Here is a 24,128-nt window from a genome sequence, read left to right as displayed (position 1 = left end):
AGTAGCAACACCTCTTAAAACCACCGAAACAATTATGACTAATTGTGAAGTCGCAACTTATCAAGTCATCATTGAAGCTTTCACTTGGCTTTCCATCATACTAAGACACACATTAGACCCAAGACTAAAACCAACAAAAATTACAAATTTTTCCATATTTTCCATGATGTTGCCCTCCTAGTATGAATTATCTTGACAGCATTTAAAGGTGTAACTCTTCGTGCACTTTGCTTGATTTTGTCACCATTACCACAAATTGTTCCTGGTAGCTTGAACATTCGTCTGATGTCAGCTGCTTGCTCCCTTGGTTTAAACTGCTTTAAAGTTGATTTCTAAAATGATAGTTTTTTTTCTTAGTAACACCAGCCTCATGACTTCACGTTTGAGGGGTCCTAAAGAATTAAAGCAGTAAATTATCTCAACACTCTAGTCACAAGTTTCAAAAGATCTCAAAGGACTTCAAAACTGCAACTTTGCCTCCACTCAGCAATGTTTCACAAGGCCACTCCTGGCGCTCCAAAATCAACAGAAATTTGCAGTAAAGCCTGTTCTGAATTTTTCAGCAAGTTAAAATACAGGGTTTTTAGATGGACTGTGCTTGCTGCTACCAACGTTGCCAGTATTCTGTGCCTTATGAGGTCATGCATGTGTAGATCAGGGTATGACATTATCATGGAGCACCTGCACAGATTTTGCCAGTATGTGCTTTGTGTAACAATGGCATAATCATTCAAGACAATGGGCGGATTTTTCCTAAGCCCCCACCGACGGATTTGATGGCAGGCATGGGGGAGGAGAATAGGCAGGTGATCCTGAAATCAGTTTCACGCCAGTGTGCATTTACAGCTGGATCTTTCTGCTGCTATCCACCGCGGCCAATCAGAAAACTGGCCGAAGGCTGGCATGGTCCTCATTTATATGCTGTTAATGAGATGCAGATGAAGGCACGACCTCCCGCCTGCCAGATTCTCTGTGATGCCAACGGGGAAACATGCTGACGCAACACACATTGCAACAATGTGGCGTGCAGGTTAGGACTTGTCTGTACATTGTCTGGGTCTGCCCCCAGAGCTCATCATGAAGGAAACCCACAACTCTGGCCCCTGGAACACCACAGCAGTGGGTCAGGGCAGGGGGTAGGGCGGGGGGGGGGGGGAGGGTGTTGGGAAGCATCTGTACGTGACCTTCCAGACTTGGTGTCCTGGACAGGGCTCATCTTCCACCCTCAGATCGTTTCCGGAGATCCATCTTCATTCTCGAGAGTGGGTCAGTGAAGTTGGACATCTTTTCAATATGGCGCCCAGACAGGAGGTCAGACTACGTATCCTGGCCACACTAGGGGGCATAATTTGGTATGTTTTCCTGCCATCACTGTGCACTGATGTCATTGTGTTATTACTACCAATCTGCATCCTCTCCAGCACCCTCACATGCTTCCTAAACTATGGTGACCAGAACTAGAAAGCAATAGTTGTGCACTTACACCCAATGGCAACAACCAGCCTCACCACCGCGCACCCCCCTCCCCCCCCCCCCAACCACCACAGACACGGGGCACTTCCCTCCACCTGCACAAGGGGAACCGCCCTCAACCAATAAGGGCAAACCCTCAATGGAGTTCCCAGAGGACCCCCCCACACCATCCAGCAGTATGCCAAGCAGCTATGCCAGGGCATGGCTTGGCCATGTCTCTCTCTCCTGTGCTCCCCGGCGAATTCCCTTCACCTGGTTCCCATTTTTAAAAAAGTTATAATCCGCATCGATGTGATGTCAGCGAGGGGGAATTATATATGTGGAATGGTGGGGAAACCCACTAATTATATGTAAACATGTTGAAAAGAAGTTCCTAACCTTCCTGTGCAGGAGTTTTGTCATGGCGCTGGTGGGAGGGGAGAATCGGAAAATGAAATCGCACTGGTGAGATTCTTGCTTTTGTGTCTCGTTATATATTGTTCCCATGTCGCAGTTTGCACTTGCAACCAAAGCGGTTGCAAACCGCAGCAAATACCTCTATTTGTAAAGCTCTAGATCCCATATGCTTTATTAATTGCTCTCTCCATGTCCTCCCACTTTCAAAGATATATGCACTGGACCCCAGGTGGCTCTGCATACTAACGGTGCGGTAAAGGTTATATTGCCTCTCCCTGTTCCTTATGCCAAACTGAAACACTCCACACGTCACAATATTTAATTCCATCTGCCAGCTGTCTGCCCATTCTGCTAGCCTACATCCTGTTCCAACTGATTGGCATCTTCCTCACTGTTAATCATACTCCAAGTTTGGTATCATTGGCAAATCTTGGAATTTTGCTCTGTATTCCAATGCCAAAGTCAAATATGTATTTTTTTTAAAAAAATGTGGTCCTCGCACTGACCCTTGCAGAACACCATCCTCAGGTCTGAAAAGTAGAAACTTACCCTGAGTCACTGCTTTCTATCCTTAAGCCAACTTTTTAATCAAAGTTGACACTGGCACTATTGCAATAGCCTCATTTTTAAAAGCCAGCTTTGTCAAACATTTTCTTAAAATCCATGTAGTCAACATCCATTGATCTTCTGTTACGTCATCAACACATTAGAACAGTCAAACATGATCTGCTTTTGAGACAAATGAACTGGCTTTCCTGAATTAACTCAAAACCTATACGTGCTTGTTTACTGAATTTTGTTTCGAAGAACTTACCCACTTAAACTTATTAAACTTACTGGCTTGTTGCTATGTCTTTACATCCTTTTTTGAACATTTGTCACTGTCCCCTATGCATATGGAAGATTATGGAATGCCCTTTCGCTATATCCACTCTTATTTCCTTTAGCAACAATGAATGCAAGCCATGCGGACCAGGTGACTCACCTATTTCAAACATAGCCAGTCTTTCCCATATATCCTGCCAATCAATTTTCACCCTATCCATTAACTCCACCATTTCCACTTGACCGATATTTTGTCAGCATCATCTTCCTCAGTAAACACCCATAATAAGTATTATGTTTTCTTGCCTTGCTCTGTAGGGCTAAGCATATGTTACATTCTTTGTCCCAAATAGGGCCCCCACATCCCTTACTACCCACTTCTGACTTACATGCTGACAGATGATTTTTGGATTTTTTTTGACTGCCATTGTATTCATGTATTCTCTTTGCCAGTCTAATTGTTCTTCACTTCCCCTCTCAACTTATTGCATTTTGCCTGGTTTATTCTGGAAGAGTTCACCAGACATGCGCCATACACTCTTGCGTATTGATATATTCCATCCCCCTAGTCATTAAAGAACACCTACCTTTGGTTCCCCAAAATTTCATCCTTCGGTGGAATGTATTCAATCTGTACCTGAAACATCTCCACCTTGTAATTGAGCCATTTCTCCGATACAGCTTTTTCTCTTACTCAAGTTATCCAACGGACACATGGTCCACCTTGTCAAACACATGCACAAGATCCAGTAATGCCACCTTGTAAGTTGGATCGGGAACATACTGGTAAAGGATACTTTCCTGAATACTTTCAGAAATTCCTCATCCTCCTTTCCTTTACTCTAATTACTGAAATATTGATTAGGATAAGTTAAAGTCCCTCAATATTATTGATATTGCACATCACTGATTTCCCTGCAGATCTGCTCCTTTATCCTTTGCACTATTTGTGGAATACCCTCAGTAGGATTCTTGTTTCTCAACTTGAGCCAAATGGATTTTGTCCCTGGCCCCTCAAGGACATCCGTTTTCCAACACAGCAATGTTTTCCTCAATCAGTACAGCTACCTTACCTCCCCTTTCTTCTTTCCTATCTTTTCTGAACACTTTGCATCCTTGAATATTAAGTGCCGAGTCTTGACAATTTTGTTAAATTTGATTTAGTGCCACGATATTCCCACTATTTGTGCTTGTAGCACACCAACCTTACTCATCACACTGTGTGCATTTAGCAACTTGCTAAACCTCGTTAGGCAGCATCTTTTAAAACCATGATCGCTACCACCTTGAAGAACAAGGGCAGCAACTTGATGGGAATACCACTGCCTGAAAGTCCCCTTCCAGGTCACACACCACCTTTTTTTTGAAACTATATTGCTCTTCTTTCATTAGGTCAAAAACCTAGGACTTCCTTCCCTACAGCACTTTGGGAGTACCTACCCTAGATGGGCTGTGGCAGTTCAAGGCAGCGGTTCACCACGTTCTCAAATGCACTTGGAGATGGGCAACAAGAGTGGACCTTGTCAATGACATTCCACATCCATGTAAGAATTAAAAGTAAAACCTTGTATTTCTCAATCTTTCTTAGCCTGCTACTGAAAAATACTACTTCCTTTTCCAGTGCTAGCAAACACATTCACTTTATTCAACGTTTCTTTACTATTTACTGGAGCCTATCCCCACCCCAATTTAGTTTAAACTCTCCTAACTCTCACTACTGAAGCTCCGTGAGAGGACTCTGGACGCAGTCTTGTTGAGATGTAGCTTGTCCCTTTTGAACAGGCGCCTCTTGCCCCTGGTGGTTCTGCCATTGCTGGAGAGATATTGGTCTCCAATGGGCCAGCAGCTCTGAGGTGGGTATTTGTCCCAGAACAGAAAGTGTGGTGGGAAACTTTTCCCGGAGGATCTGGAAACCCCGACTGCAGCCAGTCATCGAGCTAATTGTGACTTATTCCCTACAACACTGCAGAAATGGTCATAGTGTGGTTCCACTGGCTCTCCAACCACCACATCCATCAAAGTTTTACCTTTATGTTCCTTAAAAGGAATGAATATTTTATGTAAACTTTGTTGATTTTTTTTCCACTAATTTTCCGATATTGCCTCTGTTCTGTGCTCTCCCAATGCTGTGTGGATGAAATCACGAAGCAGTGAATGACAAAGTGCAAATGAGGGATCTCTCAATTCCTAAACCATTAGCAGCCTCCCATTTTGGATTTGATTCTGTTGTCCTTCTGCAAACTGTTCATTCTTAGTATCTCTGAGCATGCGGAATAATGCACATTCGATGCTTCTGTGGTGTTTAGGATAGCTTTTGTAACTTCAAACAAGCTCAAAGTGACTTTGAAGGAAGCGGGGATAGGGAAGGGATGAAAAAGGGGGCAAAGAGGGAAGAACATAAGAGAACACAAGAGAAAATAGGGAAATGTGAGAGCATGGGGAATAGAAAGTAATTTACAAACATAATGTTAGTTGTGCTCCATCACAAAATCTCCACATCCTTCTATATTACATAGGTTTAAGAGAGGCCAACATTCCAATGCACATTCTGCAGCCCAAAGTCTTTGCCATTATTAGCTGAAATGGAAGGGAGTTGTTTTGTTGAAATAACAATTGGAGACAGTTAGTGGAAAAGCAAATTTATTATCCAATTTCTGACCATTACCTGCAGTTTTGAAAGCTATTCACAATTATTGGACTTAAAACACTTGCACAATAAAGCAAATTACATTTGTAACAACATGAGTAAATGAGACATGTTTTTAGAAGTACCACAAAGGTCAACCAGTTCAAAGCATAATAAAGAAGGGAAGCAGGACCCTGGAAAAAAACTTACATAAGCATTTGACTTCAGGTTTTACATAAGTTCAGGAAATTGAAAAGGTCTTTTAAAAAAAAACATTCATTTTAATCTATTGATAGGCCATCTTACAATGCACTACTGAGAAGTTGAGAGATCATGGGGTTAAGCAAGTCATCAATGTATTTATTTAAATATTGATTTTTTTTTAAAAGCCCATTCTTATGAAATCGCCATTTGTTCATTCTTTTCCTCCATTGTTTTAAAAATCTGCACATCTACTATGCACAATTCTGTGTATAGTTGATATAAGCAAATTGAGGTAAGAGGGCCATATTTGATTGTCTGGTCTTTACACAGAATCACATTGCATGTACATTAAATTATACATTCAAAATTAGATGCAATTCTGAAAAATATTTAAGAATTCACATCTCTGCATACAGTAGATGCAAGTTCTTTCATCCTCCTGAAAAAGGCACACCTTTAAAGTAACTAAAGTGACAGTGTCCTTATCTTATATTTTATTGAAGCAATTTTAGGAAAATATTAATTAAAATTATTTAAACATTACAAATTTAACTTATCAAAATTGGTAACTTTTGAAGGACTTACATTAATATCAGGTTCTAGTAAATTTAGTCTATGTCAAAGGGGATGCAGTAAAGCAGATCCTTTTTAAATATATATTCATATATATATGTAAAATATATTGTCATTTTAACAGCTCGCCTGGATTTTGTTAAAAGCACAATGTTTTTTATAAATTCACATTATTAGGCGGCATTAAATTTATTAATAGAAGTGAATTAAATACTTTTAGGTTCAGTTAATTTCTCTAACTCTACATGATGTACAAGTTCTAAATTTTCACTAAGTTCCATAGTTCTTAAACTTGGTATTACATGCGAATTCTGTATTCATAGACTTGGGCTCTACAAACTTGGCTGCTTATTTTGTTGTTTTTGATCACCCTGCCATAATAAATCCTTGAGTTTTACCTATGCCCTATAAAAAGGGGAAATACCACCTGATAAGTGTCTTTGGAAAATATTTGTGTAGGACACTTTTCAGAGTATATCCTGTGCTGTCCTTTCTGTATCTGTAATTTGTAGGTACTTTGTTGCATTGTGACAATGGATTTCAAAGCTCAATCAGAATGAGACACAATAAACTAGGTACTGTATGAAATAAATCTAACTGATAAAGCAGGCTACGTTTATCCAACATCACTTATTGTATTCTCCCTTAAATTCTTAAATTTATCCATAACCTTCCAGTCAATTCGTAATCAAAAGCAGAAATGCAGTCACAAGACAGTCTGAGAACCAGATTTCTGTTCATTGTGTTCAACAATAATGTGCAGCTCAAACTATCTCATCAATTTTTGAGCCATTTCTCCTCAACTCATCATCTTTTTCTCTTGCAGTTCTACTCAAAGCATATAATTTATCATTCCTTCCGAATGAACTCAGGCAAAGGCCTACCAGTTATTCCATTTTTGGAGGGAAGTGCTTCCTAAAGGCACCTCGCAAAACCTGAAGCAATCTAAGGTACCCAAGATTAGGAGATTTTTCAAAGGCATCCTGTGTACTGAAATATGGACTTTAGTTCCTGTGAGAGGTAGGGATAGATTCAACTTTGTATCTGAATCGGGACTGCTTTTTAAAAATTGCGTGAAGCACACATGTAGGGGATAGATATCCTCTACAACTATCCTTGTTAAAATAAAGATGAATGAGTTTCTGAATTGACAAGGGAACCAAAATCAACATGCAACAAGTTACCTGAAACAGCATTCCCAAAGGATCTGCTGCAGATTAGAAAAACAAATGTCCTGTGGCTACGTATATATGTCTATATAATACAAATACTGGGGATCTGCATGCATGAGATAATGTCTTGCAAGGTGACTAAATTTGCCTGTAGCTGCCTCCTTACTGTGGAAGGATATAGTGCTGTGTTCTGAAATCTATTTTTGCCATTGTTGATTGATGGCTAGTGCAAAAGTCACTTTTTCTGATGTTGGAGACAGTTTCTTTTGTTTTTCTGTGTTTAGGGCAGAAATTCAAATATATATATATTCTCCTCCCCAAAATAGGACCAGCCCACTTCATATTTTTCTTTAAAAAAGCACCATTTCGATCACTCCTTTCAATTACTGATAAAATAACTGGACTTCAATTCTCTTTTGTTTATCCTATATTGGATGGGTGCTGATGAGATAATAAATATTTTAGAACAAAGAAGTCAGAAACTTTGCTCTAATACATATTTCAATTTAAAATCAGGCCCCGTCTACAATACTGGTAAAAAGAGTTCCTGATCAGAGTATATTCCACTGCTACATTATGGCACATAATTAACATTGAAGAAAACCCCCAGTCATATTTCAAACAGCATATTCCCTTCTTCTGGGAAAAGAACTAGAACCAAATATTCAAAATAAAAATTGTTTTTGGCATTGTTTTTGAACCGATTGTTAGCTTGGGACCTCCAGCTAACTGCCCACTAAATACTGAACCTTCACAAAGAGAGGCACTGGCTAGATTGCAGTCATTATGATGTTATTAAAAACACTTTCATCCCTACTGTGAGATACATATATTCAAATTATCATCAATGGACTCAATTATCCATTCATGAGTTACCAAGCCAATTCACGCTGCCCATAAAATGTTTCATGTGATAGCCAGTTGGGAGTGGGCAATCTGATTTTTTAAACTCCATCCTTCAAAGTGCGCAGGAAAGATGGAGAGGTTCGAACTTTGGGTGCTGCCCTTTGCAGATGGAGGGTGGGAAGGCACAGCCCCTCTCTAAGATGGAATCCCACCTTTCTTCCTAACTCTCTGCAGCCTTAAACCCAACACCCACCCACCCCCTCTCTCTGACCTGCTGAAACCCACCCTGCCCAAGACCCTGGACTTACAGCTTCAGTCCAAAGATATACTGGTTAAATGGATCGGCCATGCTAAATTGCCCCTTGGTGTCCCAGGGTGTGAAAGTAAAGGTAAATGCGTGGGGCTACAGCGATAAGGACTGGATGGGATGCTCTGTCGGAGGGTGCAGACCCGATGGGCCAAATGGCCTCCTTCTGTAGGCATTCTATGGGGCTTCCTACTTCTTATTCTTGCAGTCCTGGCAGTGGCCACTAATGTGCGTGAGGCACCCCTGGGACTGATAAAGCTGCCAGTCAATTGGATTAGCCAGCATCTCCAGAAGGTGGGACTTCCACCCAGTGAGGGGTGGAAGCCCCACATTGCCCTTGTTATAGGTGGGACAGGCTGGCATGGAGTGGATTCTCCACATCAACTTAACTTCTGGGGGGCGGGGGGCACCTGTCCTCCCTCCCTTGTATTCAGCCTAAAGGTAGCATCATGCCAGGCAAAGCAACAGCAAAGACATCAAAGTAAACTTTTCTCTGCTCCAGACTTTCAAGAGCATGATAGCTATAGACAAGCATGGGACACTCACAACACCAAGGCCTGATCCTTCTATAATCAGGCAAAAGTTATGGTAGAAGATACCACTAACAAGGAATTAGCAGTTGTAAAACAGCATAAGTTTGGGGGAAAAAAACCCTCAACATGAGTAAAAAATATTTAGTTCACGGCATAAGAATTCAATGATATCCAATTGCGTATTTTTAATTACCTTTTTCTAAACATCTGGTGCCAATACCCAGGATTAGTTTCTTTTTCCCAAAAGCCGCAGTTCTGTAACGTCATGGAATTGAAATTCATTGAAAAGGACTGGTGATTGAGAAGGGGAAAACATTTCTAGGATAAGCAAAGAAGCATCAAGCTGGAGTTAAAGATTGCAATAGCTCTAAACTGGAGACTAATGTTGTGAAATTATTCCTGTTAGTTCCGCTCCCTGCTTGGAGAGCTAATCGATGAAACAGTTCCTGAAACATTGGATGGGATTAAATTTTCTATGGATCAAGTCCTCCCCTTAAACACACAATGGAAATTACAGCAACACAAAGCATCAGTAAAGAACCTGTTTAAAGATTAAGTTCTGGATGATTCTGACTTCCACATTATAACCTTGGAGAAATCAGGTGCTCTGATCTAATTGCTCAATACTTGTTTCTTTTTAACTAATTAAGCTATTCACTTTTTTTAAAAAAACTTGCCTTGAGATATCAATTAGTGTAAAGCACCAGTCAGACTTGTGCCCCTGAATAATCTCTGCTCTGTTAACACTGATCAAGCAATTATCAAAAGTAGCATCACCTGAAATTTAAAACAAATTACATGAATACATTTTCAAACAATGGAAGGTGGCAAAGAACTTAATTCAATATAGCTTACAGAAGGAATGCAGTATACATACATACATATATATAATATATATATATATCATATCTGTATAGGCCTTCCAACTTGAGGCAAATGTTGAGAGTAGAGTCAACCAAGTGCTGATATAGACACGTGTGCTGGGTATTCGGGGTAGTTTTAGCTTTCTAAAGCTTCAAGTCACCTATAGTCCCACAGCCGTTGTATTATTTTCAAGCTATGCCAAGTATAATGAAGCAATAAGTATGTATACTGAAAGCAAATGTGTACAATACTTCAGAAAATGAGTCAGGATGCAAGGTATGCCATAACAATTAAGGATGCACTCCAAAATTGACTGTGTGAGGCTGCTGCATGCTTTCACAATAAAAACACATTGCAAAATAAACAGACAGTATATGCATTGCACCATGGAAAACCAAACCTTATTCAACAAATGGAGAAATACTAACAGACAATTTACTAAGATATGTTGAATTTAAATGATAACATGCATCAGGGCTTTTCTGAATGAAGAGATAATATTAGTGATATATTGGCATTAAAAGCTGCTATTGTATTTAGTGATTTCATGTTAGCTTCAACTGGCATGTGTTGTGCTGCCACCTGCAGCATCAGAAGTAATAGTTGCTTAAAAAGTCTCGGCAACTATTGCTTTTCATTGACTTGGAGTCAAATTTAAAACATTACTGGAAAATTCATATCCATCAATGTAACATTTCCTTTTGCAGTCATTATAATGTCAAAAACATGGTTCAACCACTTTATCAATGCGTGGGTACAGTTAATGTTCCTGTTGCCTCCTCCTCTTGTGAAAATCTGCAGCTGAATGCAGTGAACTTAGACTAGACACACTTAGGATGTCAATAGGCATTGATCTCCTATGATCAAGATGTAATTACTGCAATACTGGTGCTATTGTGATTAAAAGCAAAGCATTTTGTCTAAACTGGCTGCTATAATTAGGTTAATTGGCATTAATGTCTTCAAATACAATGAATAATTGTCAGAGGATACATTTATTTTTGCCCCATCAATGTGAATATTATCAGTTCTCCATCCTAAAGTACAAATGTACTGAAGATCTTGGGCACATGATGGTATACAGCACAAGCAATGTTGGGGCTGAATTTACTTATGCTTGTGGTTTGCTTTGATGCTGTTACTTGACAAACATTTTATTAACTAATGAGACACAAAGCAAATTGAACAGAGGGTTTTCTGGGCTTATATGTGCACTAGCTACTGCAATGAAATGTGTGTATGTGACAGTGCCAAAAATGGTGCGAGGGTTTCCTCTTTCTTAAAAGGATTTAAAGACAGGCATAATTTCAATGCTCTAACTCAGTTAACTATATTGCTAGTTATTGACCAGATCACTAGCTGAGAGTGGAGTGCCAACTTTTGAAGGAAAGCAGAAAGTGGCACATTTAATTATTTTGTTTGAATTACACCAAATTGTGGCAGGCGCAATGAATTCCATGGCCCAGGCTGTAGGTGAGTGGATTGCAAATAAGAGGAGAAATAAATTTACAAGTTGTGACTGCTTCTACATTCCCTGATTTCTTTTTGAAAGCAGCCCTTCTTGCTTTCAGCAGGTGCATTTTGATTACTTGCATTTAACTACAATAATAACCAGAATTACCACCGCAACACTACAATTGTGAACATGAATAGAACTCCCATTCCATGGCAATATTGTCCTCTAACATATTACAAACCACACACCAGAGGGAAGCATAGATATGGCTGATATCAACTAGAAATGTATTGAATACAAAGGTAGATTGCAATTAGGTTAAGAGTTAAAAAATAGAAACTTTTATCACCAGAATTAAGCCTATACCACAATAAGCTTCTGTCAGTCTAAACTTTACAATATGCTTACATTAAGGAATGCATCAACCCCGTCGAAGCTGAGAGGGGATTTTCCTAAAAAAAAAGGTCCAGGTGTTTATTACAGAAGCTGTGCTAACTCCATTATGGAGCATGGGTACAAATCTAACAGCAATGATGAACCAACAAGCATCGGAACCAAACAAAGTAAATTTTAAAATGTGACTTGGATGCCAAGGGCAAATAATTGGCAGAAATTTTGCAACTTCTTCAGACGTGGCCACTGTATGTTCCTATAAGCTATCTAATCCAGGTCATAAGCTTGCAGTGGGCTGCAAACATTTATCCACACTTTCCAGAAATTAGAGGTTTGTCCTTTTTTAATCACACATCAGTTTTTTTTTGTTGAGTAATTCAAATACCAGCTTGTTCATCTGTAGTTGATCAGTCTCTTTCAAAATGACGTTTCTGCATATTTACATGAGAGCTATGAGCAGGCTCACTTGTACAACACAGAATTCAATGATGGCTATAAAGAAAAATTTTATCAGGCTCAAATTCCACTTAATATAAAAAATGCGTACAGAGAGAGAAAAAAACTAAGTTAGCAGTTTTCCTGCATTAACAACACAGTAAACTGTCCAAATTGGCTACATTAGACTTAAAAAGCTAAAAAAGGCACAATTTTCCCTTTTCTGATATACACTGTAAACTTCTCATTAGAATGCATGCATAAAATCAAATCTGTATCACAATACACAAAAATAAAGTTTACAAACAAAATACATGCAGATTTTCTGCCACCTATGTTTTCCAATGTACAATCCTTGGGCTGTAAAACTTCATCTCCTTTTTTTCCTCAGCCCAGGCCCGATCCTCTCTGTAAACTGTATGTAGTGCATATGACATAATGGCAAAGCATTTGCAGGACAAACATTTTCAAAATCCCGATCACTTTGCGAAAAGAAAAGCTTTGCAGGATAATTTTAAGGCATTTTTTTTCCTGTTTTAAGGCAGTCATTTGTGGTGGAACCGGAGCTGTTTGGCCATGCCAGCCATGACTTTTGGTAACTGATTGCTAATGATTTCCACCAACATTTCAGGGAACTCCACACTGAGAGTCTTTGATTCCACAAAGGTGTAGAAACAAAACTGCAACAATCCTTCAACCAACTACAAGAGAAAACAAGTATATTAGTAAAGCATGAGATTTGTACAGCCAACTCTGTTTCTGTAGGCATTAAAAATCAATGAAATATGAAGAAATTACAAAATAGACTTGTGAATACAGACTGAAAGTTAGAGATGACATTATTGATATATTCTAAGAGCAATCTCCCAGGTTACCCACTATTTCCTAGTGGTTGAATAGCCAATTATCTTAACTGTGCTAGAAATTTTTGGACACTGCTCATGGAGGCATTTAGGTTCCCATTTTTGTAAGAGGTATCTTGCTTGCAATCTCCACTTCTATCATAGTCTAAAATCAGGATTTTGCTGTGTGAAAAATTACATGTTCAGACTTTCTACGCCTTTCCTTTCAGATTTTATTATATACCCTTTATTTCCCCCCATGCATTGCTTCTTTTTTCCAGTTTTATTTTTCAAAATCTTATGTTGCACTATTGTTAATGATTCTTCCTTAACCTATTGTAACATTAGCGTCTGTGAGTCAGAAGGTTGAGTGTTTGAGATTCAGTCCAGGAATTGAACAGATTATTTAATGCAGATGCCATCCTTCTGATGCAATATAAAGTTGAGCCTACATTCACCCATTTGTCAAGAAGGGCATTAAAGATCTCCTAGCAATGCAGTGAAGTGGTCATGTGTCAAACCCGGATGACGTGAAATTTCAGTTATGTCAAAGTCGTCAATAGCAAATTCCATAGAACAATGCCCATGATAAACTGAAATTGTATACTGGTAACTCTGGATTAGACAAACTTGTCTAGCTGGTTATATGACAGTGCCAAACAATCTGAGCAGAATTGGACCACACAAAATTATCGAGCCCAAGGAAATCAGTACAAAATCATGAAGCCCAAGGAGGCTGATGACACTGAAGAATCCAATGAATGCCCACCTTCGGTATAGTTGAAAATGCAAAACTTTACTTACGGGTATTTGAACAAAGAACAGTACAGCACAGGAAACAGGCCCTTCGGCCCTCCAAGCCTGTCGCTCATTGGTCCAACTAGACCATTCGTTTGTATCCCTCCATTCCCAGACTGCTCATGTGACTATCCAGGTAAGTCTTAAACTATGCCAGCGTGTCTGCCTCCACCACCCGACTTGGCAGCGCATTCCAGGCCCCCACCACCCTCTGTGTAAAAAACGTCCCTCTGATATCCGAGTTATACCTCGCCCCTCTCACCTTGAGCCCGTGACCCCTTGTGATCGTCACCTCCAACCTGGGAAAAAGCTTCCCACTGTTCACCCTATCTATACCCTTCATAATTTTGTACACCTCTATTAGATCTCCCCTCATTCTCCGTCTTTCCAGGGAGAACAAGCCCAGTTTACCCAATCTCTCCTCATAGCTAAGACCCTCCATACCAGGCAACATCCTGGTAAACCTTCTCTGCACTCTCTCTAAAGCCTCCACGTCCTTCTGGTAGTGCGGCGACCAGAACTGTATGCAGTACTCCAAATGTGGCCTAACCAGCGTTCACACACTGGGCAGAATTCAATCCTTCCAGCAGTGAGTTTGGAGGCAGGGGAGCATTAAATCAGGAGGGTGTGAAATGGAGACCCCCCCTGCGGTGCAGTGGTACAGTGCTTAGCATTGCTTCACAGTGTTTAGCACTGCTGCCTCACAACGTTAGGGACTGGGTTTGATTCCCGGCTTAGCTCACTGTCTGTATGGAGTCTGCATGTTCTCCCCGTGTCTGCATGGGTTTCCACCAGGTGCTCTGTTTTCTTCCCACAGTCTGAAAGACGTGCTGGTTCGGTGCATTGACCCGAACAGGTGCCAGAATGTGGCGACTAGGGAAATTTTACAGGAACTTAATTGCAGTGTTAATGTAAGCCTTACTTGTGACTGATAAATAAACTTTACTTTTACTTTACTTTACCTTGGTCTGATTAAGTCTGGGGTGGGGAGGCACGTGGATGGTCCTCCCACCCACAACTTAATTGAGGCCCTTTAGTGGGCAAATAATGTCACCTGTTGGCGTTTAATCAGCAGTGGGCGGGCGGGCAGCTGCCAAGCAAGGAGCTCGAAAACCTCTTGTTCAAAGGCACTCAGTGCCTGATCAAGGGATCCAGCATCAGGCTAGGGGTAGCTGTTGAGACCCACACTTTTGCCCTTTCTTCCTGTCCCTCTCCCCCAACTCCATCTAGCGAACTGCTCCCTGTGACTCCTAACCCACCCTCACTTAACTGTGACTTGGGTCCTACGTCAACTGTAGGCCTCTGTTGGGTGCATTACCTGCAGCAGCCGCTGCTCCCGTCGGCGATTGTGGGCAATGGAGAACTGATTGGCTAGCAGCTATTTGGGGGCTGGTGGTATTTCCTTCCATGGGGAAGGTCCAAAGCTGGCCAGTTAACTGCCCGATGGGCATTAATTTTGGGAGATCCTCTAATGAAGGCTCAAGTGGGATCACCAACTGGCAGGTCAGAGCTCAAAGTAAATTTTACCCATTGTTGGCCTAATCTCTTCCTTGTAATACATACAAAAGGATACATGATTGCTCTGCTTTCATGACTGTCAATCTGGGGCTGTAACCTGCTAACAGGGCAGGTGTTTAAGAACAGCCCATGTTGATTTCACTTTTGTTTAGATCGTGATCTGGAGCACATAGTATGATAAAATTTTACTACTGCATAGTTTAATGCTGGTCTGGCCAACACACAAACTTTACTTAAAAGCTAAGCACAAGGATAGGCTAATATCACACCACAACAGAGCAGAAGAATATGACCAATTCCCATGTCAAGGTTCCAATCACAGCTGGAACGACAGGAAAAGCAACCACCTTTTATGTTTCATCCATATGCAGCTAATAAACAAGTTGCATCCAAAAGTTCTTGCAAGCTTGCTGCTTGTTTAGTACTTGAATGTCGAGAGCTTCATTATCAGAAGATTGATAGTTAGGACTTTAAAGAGACACCCTAACTCCTTTATTTGTGAACTGAGCATCAACTGCAGTCCTTGTCCCCCATTACAATTTGTGGCTCAGTCGGTAGCATTTTTTCCTCTGCATCACAAAGTTCAGGGTTCAAACCCACTCCAGGGCAACAAAAATCAAAGCTGACGTTCCAATGCAGTACTAACAGAGCACTGCACTGTTGGGTGAGAGGTTAAACCAAGGTCCCATCTCTTTGTTTTTGTGGATGCAAAATGCACAATGCCACTATCAGGAAGAAGAACTGGCAATCCCGGTGTCAGGGCCAATGTTGCTCATTCCTTTTCACAAGCTGCACATTGATGACTGCTGCATTTCCCTTCAGTCATAATTAAAATAAAAAAATACTGTTTATGGGAGTTGTATTCCTTTACATTTATTATTGAAAACATTGTAAATTAAGCGATTAATCATAGGATCCTACAGTGCAGAAAGAGGCCATTCGGCCCATCGAGTCTGCACCAACCACAATCCCACCCAGGCCCTATCCACGTATCCCTCCATATTTACCCATGAACCCCTCTAACCTATGCATCCCGGGACACTAAGGGGCAATTTTTTTTTAGAATAGCCAATCAACCTAGCCCGATTAAGAACTTGGAAATATCACAGGGCTGCTTGAATTCCTAACTATTACTGGCGAGTTTGACATGTCCAATCGAAAAACAGATCTAAACCCAGAATTCCAAATGAGAGAGATTTTCTGTTGGTGAAGTGCTGGATAACAGAAATTTTACTGTAACTGGTGATTATCACATTGCTGTTTTGCAAGTTTGCTGTCGCTGCCATGTTTCCTTCAACAATGGCTACATGTCCAAAAATTACTTCGACTGTAAAGTGCTTTGAGACATCAAGTGGTTGTGAAAAAAAAATTGATGAATGCAAGTCTTTCTTTTATCAGTCCAATCTTTTATCATGACAAGATTTTTAATTTGAACAAGCTGGATGTTACTGGACTGACATCTAATTACATTTAACTGGCAAACCTATGCGTACCCATGATACGTTTACTGCAGGACTGAAATTCCCTGCAATTTTACTCACATCATGCATTGAATCCAGAAGTTTGGTCAGCTGATAAAAACGTTGCCAGTTTTGACTTGAGCTTCCCTCTTTCTTCACAATGGCTTTCCCGAGCTCCTTAATGTAGGAGGTCCGAATTTCATCAAATAAAGCCTGGCTCTTCAAACCATCTACTGGTACTGCAACAGAGCAATAAAGTGTTAGGTGCAGTGTTAATTTGTAAATGACAAAAGTACATACAAATTTTATCCATTTCCACATTTGATTCCTTCAAAGACAATGACTTCATAAAGAAAGCAAGAAATTAATCTTTTCACAAATCTGCCCGTCATTGAAAAACAGTTCTACATTTAAAGAACTTGCACTTATACAGTGTCATCAGTAAATACCAGTGTTGATTGTAGTCAAATGTGGCCAAAGAATTGTATACAACTAGGTCCTACAAACAACAATGAATGCTAATCTGTTTACAGTGATTTAAGTTGAGGTTTAGGGAAATGAGGCAAATGGAATTTTGTTCTTTATTGCTGGAGGGATGGAGTTTAAAAACAGCGAGGTTATGTTGCAGCTGTATAAGGTGCTGGTGAGGCCACACCTGGAGTACTGTGTACAGTTTTGGTCTCCTTACTTGAGAAAGGATATACTGGCACTGGACGGGGTGCAGAGGAGATTCACAAGGTTGATTCCGGAGTTGAGAGGCCTATGAGGAAAGACCGAGTAGACTGGGGCTACACTCATTGGAATTCAGAAGAATGAGGGGAGATCTTGTAGAAACATATGAGATTATGAAGGGAATAGATAAGATAGAATTAGGGAAGAAGTGGGTGAAACTAGAACTAGGGGGCATAGTCTCAAAATAAGGGGAAGCAGATTTAGGACTGAGTTGAGGAGGAACTTCTTCACACAAAGGGTTGTGAATCTGTGGAATTCCCTGTCCAGTGAAGCAGTTGAGGCTACCTCATTGAATGTTTTTAAGGCAAGGATAGATAAATTTTTGAACAGTAAAGGAATTAAGTAAGGGTCATGGTGAGCGGACAGGTAAGTGGAGCTGAGTCTATGAAAAGATCAGCCATGATCTTATTGAATGGCGGAGCAGGCTCGAGGGGCCAGCTGGCCTACTTCTGCTTCTTGTTCTTATGTTCATACATTGGTCAGGCCATCAAGTGTACATACAAGGCCCCTTTGCACTATTCAAAAGAGAAACAAATAAGCTATTTCTGAACACGCAGTTGAGTACTTGATGCAGCAGGCGTTCTTGCAGTATTGCACTGATATGTTAGCCTTAGTCCTGAAATAGGGCTCAATTCCATGACCTGCTGATCTAGAGACTAAAATGTTACCACTGAGCTAAGGTGATACTTGACTACATGAACAGATTTTATAAATGTCTAAACTGTCTATTTACATACGATTGCATTCAGTTACCTTTTATATTATTTGATTGTGGATTGAATGTATAGGTGTCAAATGGTCAAGATTAAAATTTTGATAATCAACACCCATTTTGCACCTGTATTTAACTATTTTGCCATAATTCAATGCTGAATTAAAATATGTTTTGAGAGCGGCTTGTGGGATTTGTAGTATTCTTCTCCCAGCCTGTGGGCAAGTTTCCAAAGGGCCTGTATTGCACTGTAATGTTCTATATTCTATGTTCTTTGGTGTCTGGTTGTAACAAGCTGATTGAAATTGAAGAGTCATCCAATGAGAATTCAGCTATAATCACTTATCTTCTTATTCCTTGGCACAGTGCATGAAGCTCTGAGGTGCTGTGCCACATTGCTACAACGATTAACAGGCATTATACTGAGCCTAACATCTACAAATTACAGAAAACAATATGATGCGTCCAATCTATTTATTATTCCCAAGTAGAATACCTACTTGTACCAAGCAGCAATAATGCCTTCATGCATAGATACTCTTCATAGGCAACCTTAAGGTTTCTGAAATCCATCGCAATGTTGCTCATTCCTTTGCATAAGCTGTACATTGATGACTGCTGCATCCGATCCCTTCAATCATAATTAAAATGAAAAATGTCAACAAATTAAATGCATATGGGAGTTGCATTCCTTTACAATTACAGCTGAAAACATTAAATTAAGTGAAGTAGATATATCCGAGGGATGCTCAAATGCACAATTTTCCTTTTACAGAAGAAAATTATCTTCTAAGAAGTCTAATAAATTTCAGGTGAGTTTAAGTTTGCAATTAAAATGCTGTGGGACACACATAGATACCAGAACAGCTTAGCAAGAAGGGAAATGCTACCTGAGTTTCACCAGGCTGCTAGGAAAATTTATAGGAGGAAATCACTGTCCCTTTAAGTTCTGTATACCATCCATCCATAATTAACAACAGTCCACGAGAGACTGTAAGCAACTCTCTCTTCCCTGCTATTCTGCACGCCACGGTCATTCCTCCCTCAGTCCAGTTTCTGATGTTACCCACTTCATCGGATTCTTCTCTGACCTCAACTGTTCTCCCTGATATTTCACCTTCTATTGTTGTCAACATCAGACTCTCACCCTGCATTTTCTAGTGGTTGTACTTTCTCAATTTCCACTTCTTCACCAGGTCAATGGTTCTTTGCTCTGCCCAGTTGATTTTAAGGACCATTTGCCAGAATCACATTTCAAAAGCTGTAACCTTCTTCTCATCGGTTTTATTGAGATTCTTACACCCATTACAGCGAATGCTCCACACCAGCGATTTTGCAAGTTACTTTTCAAGTGCAGGTTGATGTTGGATGTCCTCCATATTTTGTTGAGCTGAATAGTTGTAGTGTGGCAATTGCTAGCCTAGCAGTGCTGCTATTCCCACTGTGATCATATTTAATCCCAGAAATCAAGATTGATCTACCTTTGCAGTGCTTGGGAACTGACTGTCACACTGCTCTCACCATGAATTATCATGTCTTGCTGTTATGATTCTCCACCTCAACTTCAGACTTGGCTTCCTCAGTTCTTTAGTCATCATGGATAGCTCTTGCTTGCCTTCTGCCATTAGGATATTGATGTTCCAGATGCCATGACCATTAATACTGTTCCCAAAGTGCTCTGGAAGAGCAGAATTGACTTATCTTTTGACCTTCCATCTTTTGTCATTGTTGGTTGATTCCATTCCCAAAACTAAGAACTTCAAGTACACTCACTATACATTTTACCCGTTTATAAACTCTCTGAGTTAACCAGATTAGTGATGTGGCACTGCAAACCCACTCAGGTTTTCCACAGCTCTGCATAGTGGCCTGAGTCAAAGATCTCTGTGCAGTCTTCAAAGAGTACCCACAATTCTTTGTCATTTTGCTTTTTGACATGCGTCTCAATTATGTTGCAAAGCACTGGAATGGCATCTGGTGTTTTTTTTGCTTGCAGTGAAACTGAACGGTTTCTTACTTATTTCTGGTCTGATGAAGTACGAGAGTCTTTGTCTGAGCACTGGTATGGCTTTTCAAGGTAATTGTTTTATGCTTTGAGCAGTCTCAGGCATCATGAACTTTTGGCAATATCACCAGTTCTAAAACTAACCAATCATCTGACCAATTTCCACTTATTCCTAATAGGTCAACAATTTCTTTCTTGGCTTTTACTGTCGTTGTTCCTCTCGCCTTCAGAGATTCAGCAGACATGGTAACTAAGCCTGTCACTTTTCCATTCTCTGGCTTTTTAATTGTATGTCACTGAAAGTAAGTATGTCGGTATAGCAGGCTTTAAAGGCGGCAAACGGTATGTTGGCCTTCATAGTGAGAGGATTTAAGTATAGGAGTAGGGATGTTTAACTGCAATTGTATAGGGCATTGGTGAGGCCACACCTAGAGTATTGTGTGCAGTTTTGGGTGTCCTTATCAGAGGAAGGCTGTTCTTGCTGAAGAGAGAGTGCAGCAAAGGTTTCCCAATCTGATTCCTGGAATGGCAGGACTGTCAAATGAGGAGAGACTAAGTTGGTTAGGATTATATTCATTGGAGTTCAGAAAAGTGAGAGGGGATCTCATAGGAACTTATAAAATTCTAACTGGACTAGACAGGCTAGATTCAGAAAGAATGTCCCCGATGGTGGGGGAGTCCAGAACTAGGGGTCATAATTTGAGGATAAGGGATGAACCTTTTAGGACTGAGGTGAGGAGAAATTTTGTCACCCAAAAAGCGATGAATCTGTGGAAAGTAGTTCAGGCCAAAACATTGTGTGATTTCAAGAAGGAATTAGACATTGCTTTTGGGGCTAAAAGGATCAAAGGATGGGAGGGGAAGGCAGGATCAAGGTACTGAATTTGATAATCATCCATGATCATTATGAATGGCAGAGTGGCTGGAAAGGCTGAATAGCCTATTTCTGCGTCTATTTTCTATGTATGTTATGTTTCTACGTGTGTTTAGTTTCACAAATCAGCACTTTCAATTTAATCTCTTCTCAAGTTGCAGGCTGCATACTTGCTGCATTCAGATCTGATCCATTGAGTTGGGTGCAGTATTGCTGTCACTGTTCCTTTATCTGATCAACTTCATGGCTCATATTTCAGCCAACCCCTTTCATACTAATACCAGCTATTACATTTTTCTCTGACAGAGCTGTGACAACCATGTATACTTCTTTGGTCTGTTCTTTTTATTCTTTCACGAGATGTGGGCATCACTGGATGGGCCAGCATTTATTGTGCACCCCTAACTGCTCTTGAGAAGGTGCATCTTCAGCTGTCTGGGCCTTTTCTTTAAGCACGGTCCTTTTGGCTACTCAAACATTTTTCACGTTCTTACAGAGATTTTGGTAACCACTCCTTGATGGCCCATATGCATTCCTCCCTGGCGCTCTTCTATCAGCTTCAGACATTTTGCTGTTATCCATGGCTTCTTGCCAGTCTCAGCTTTTGAACTTATTTCATTCAATGCAGTTCCAAAACAGATGAGAATCTTTCCCAAGTTGGTTCCATTTCTGTTTGAAGCTGTTTCCTGCTGTATGACTTGTGTGAATATAATGGAGTTCTTATGTAAACAATCTGCTTGCCATTTGGGAGAATTTTGCATGTTTCCATCTCCACCACGTGCCCTTAGCCTTTAGTGTACACCTGATGATGGACCTACAACGTACACTAGCCATGACTCTGGAATCAATACATTCTGCTTCATATGTACTCATCTAAATATAATCAATCATATTTCTGGGCAATGTCCACTTGTGCAGCTCTTTTTCATGGTGCCAAATAACTTCTACACAAATTTACCTTCTTTATGGCTATAGATATTAACAAAACACTCAACCACATGAGGAATAAGCACGAGAAAAAATGTGAGATACACGAAACAAAAGAAGAACTGACCGCTAGAATAACAATGACTCAACATCACAGACAAAAATAATACAGAGATGCTGAGGCAAAAAGTTTCAAATAGTAAACACAAAGTTCAAGTCAGGGAGATAACAGTGAACACTACCCTTCTGAGCCATCTCTTCCACATTATAACAACTGAATAAAGCTCACTTTCCATTATAAAACTCATAATGGGGGAAATAGCAATTCTGAGTATCTGCCAAACCTGGAGAAAGAAAAATCTTGAAGCAATCATTACCTTACACCTTTGGCATGCCCAGGAAATGCCAGTCTCCCTGACCTAGGATTATATTTTCAGCTCATGAGAAAAGAATAACATTACACAAATAAAGTGATTTGGATATGAGTAGCTTTAGTATTATTGACTATATGTCAAAATGAGAACATAAGCATTTCCCAAGCTGCGAAAATGTTTCAATACAGGACTGTTTTCCAGAATATTTCCAATTAGCTGTCACAATTTTCCTTGCATTACATAAATCTTTCCTTTCGCATGATATTGTCTCTTATGCAATTTGATCAAAGAATTCAACTGCACCTTGAGGCGTATATACTGGTTAATCATAAGATATTTTTTGAATATTTGCTACTGCAGATCTATCCATTAAAGGTTCAACTCAGTTTGCTTTAGTCCATTTATTTCTCATTCCATTAAAGTTTGTCTTATTTAAATCTAAAACTGGCTCATATCTTGGCCGATCTGTCCTTTAAGCCCTGTAATAAATTCAATCAAATCATCAAATGATTTGCAAGATGAAGCCTTACTGTCAGATTATATATTAGTTACGGCTCGCATAAAATCTGAAAAGTATGTGACTAGCAATTTATGAAACCAGAGTTATTTCACATTAGACCATGTCAATGTGACTATTTAGGTCCTGGTAGGATTACAGGCAGGTAAAAAGAAAGAGAACAGTGACCATAACATTCATCATATTACGGAGTTTATTTTGTGAATACAGAAGCAATTAGGGGTTAGTAAGGAGATACAGACTATTCAGCCAAAACATCTAATTGGTCATTTAATCACCAAATTCCCATATCCTTTCAACTCCTCATCTTCCATCCACTTAGCCAATCTAATCTTATAAATTGACATGGTTTCTGTCTCAACCACTGGACCTGGAAGTGAATTCCATAGCTTCACAGTTCTTTGTATAAAGACGTTTTTGCTGCCCTCAGTTCTAAATGGAATCATAGAGAAGCACAGAATATCATATTTAATCTTGTGCCCTCTCAATTCCAAAGATTTGCATGTTATGTGGATTGGCCATGCTAAATTGTCCCTTAGGCATCCAAAGCTGTATAGGTAAAATGGATTAGCCATGTCAGGATTATGAGAAGAAAGTCTGTGTAAGATTCTCTATCAGAGAGTCAGTGCAGACTTGATGGGCCACATGGCCTCTTCTGCACGCAAGAGATTCTATGAATTTTGGACTCACAACAGGTCTGCTTTTAGTCACACTATTCCATTCTTTCATAATTTAAAACTTCCATCAAATGAACTCAGAGCATTGCTCTAACAAAAACTGCTCAACCTTCCAACTATTTATTAATATGATGCATGAAGCACCAGAAATTACAGCTAAAGATCATGACTCTAAGATGGTCAATTAAAAGTACTGAATACTGTGCCCAAGGAAAACTGAAAGTGATAGATATTTGAATCTCTGCGTATCATTAAATCAAAAGTATAAATTGCACCTTCTGTCTTCAGTTCAATGTCATCTCTAGTGGGTATATAACTTATTGATATGATTTATAATGTGGTTTAGTGTGACTCATATCCTCTATTTAAAATAAAAACGCATTCCTCCTGACTCAGATTTCTGTTCTTTGCCGTGTGAGACAAAATATAAAACTTTATTTTTGTTATAACCACCTGGGCCCTGTGACACAACAATAAATTATATTCTCTCTCAGAAAGTCAACGCGTAGGTGGCCATTTGGAGTTCCTCACATTATTCACAGCTTTTGAGATTGCAAACATTTTCCATGAACCTTTGAAGGAAAGTTGG

The 24,128-nt window shown here is 39.9% G+C and overlaps 1 protein-coding gene across 3 annotated transcripts in view; it reads right to left on the bottom strand.

The window, feature by feature from the left end:
• Positions 1-11,540: 11,540 nt before the first annotated feature.
• The window catches only part of LOC144505095 (glucocorticoid receptor-like), a 102,276-nt gene continuing 89,688 nt past the window's right edge, over positions 11,541-24,128 (bottom strand). For 2 of the 3 annotated variants that reach the window (XM_078230907.1, XM_078230908.1), the window contains exons 7-9: positions 18,666-18,796; positions 16,803-16,960; positions 11,602-12,804 (exon numbers count right to left, since the gene is read on the bottom strand). In XM_078230907.1, the coding sequence (XP_078087033.1) occupies positions 12,649-12,804; positions 16,803-16,960; positions 18,666-18,796 (445 nt within the window). In that variant the 3' untranslated portion in view covers positions 11,602-12,648. Of the gene's footprint in view, positions 12,805-16,802; positions 16,961-18,665; positions 18,797-24,128 lie in introns of all 3 variants that reach the window. The other variant, XM_078230906.1, reaches the window with a different exon arrangement.

The sequence above is a fragment of the Mustelus asterias genome, chromosome 16, assembly GCF_964213995.1.
Source record: "Mustelus asterias chromosome 16, sMusAst1.hap1.1, whole genome shotgun sequence".
NCBI classification, from domain to species: domain Eukaryota; kingdom Metazoa; phylum Chordata; class Chondrichthyes; order Carcharhiniformes; family Triakidae; genus Mustelus; species Mustelus asterias.
The sequence above is the reverse complement of the archived record's forward strand: the minus strand, read 5'-3'. Positions and strand labels throughout refer to the sequence as shown.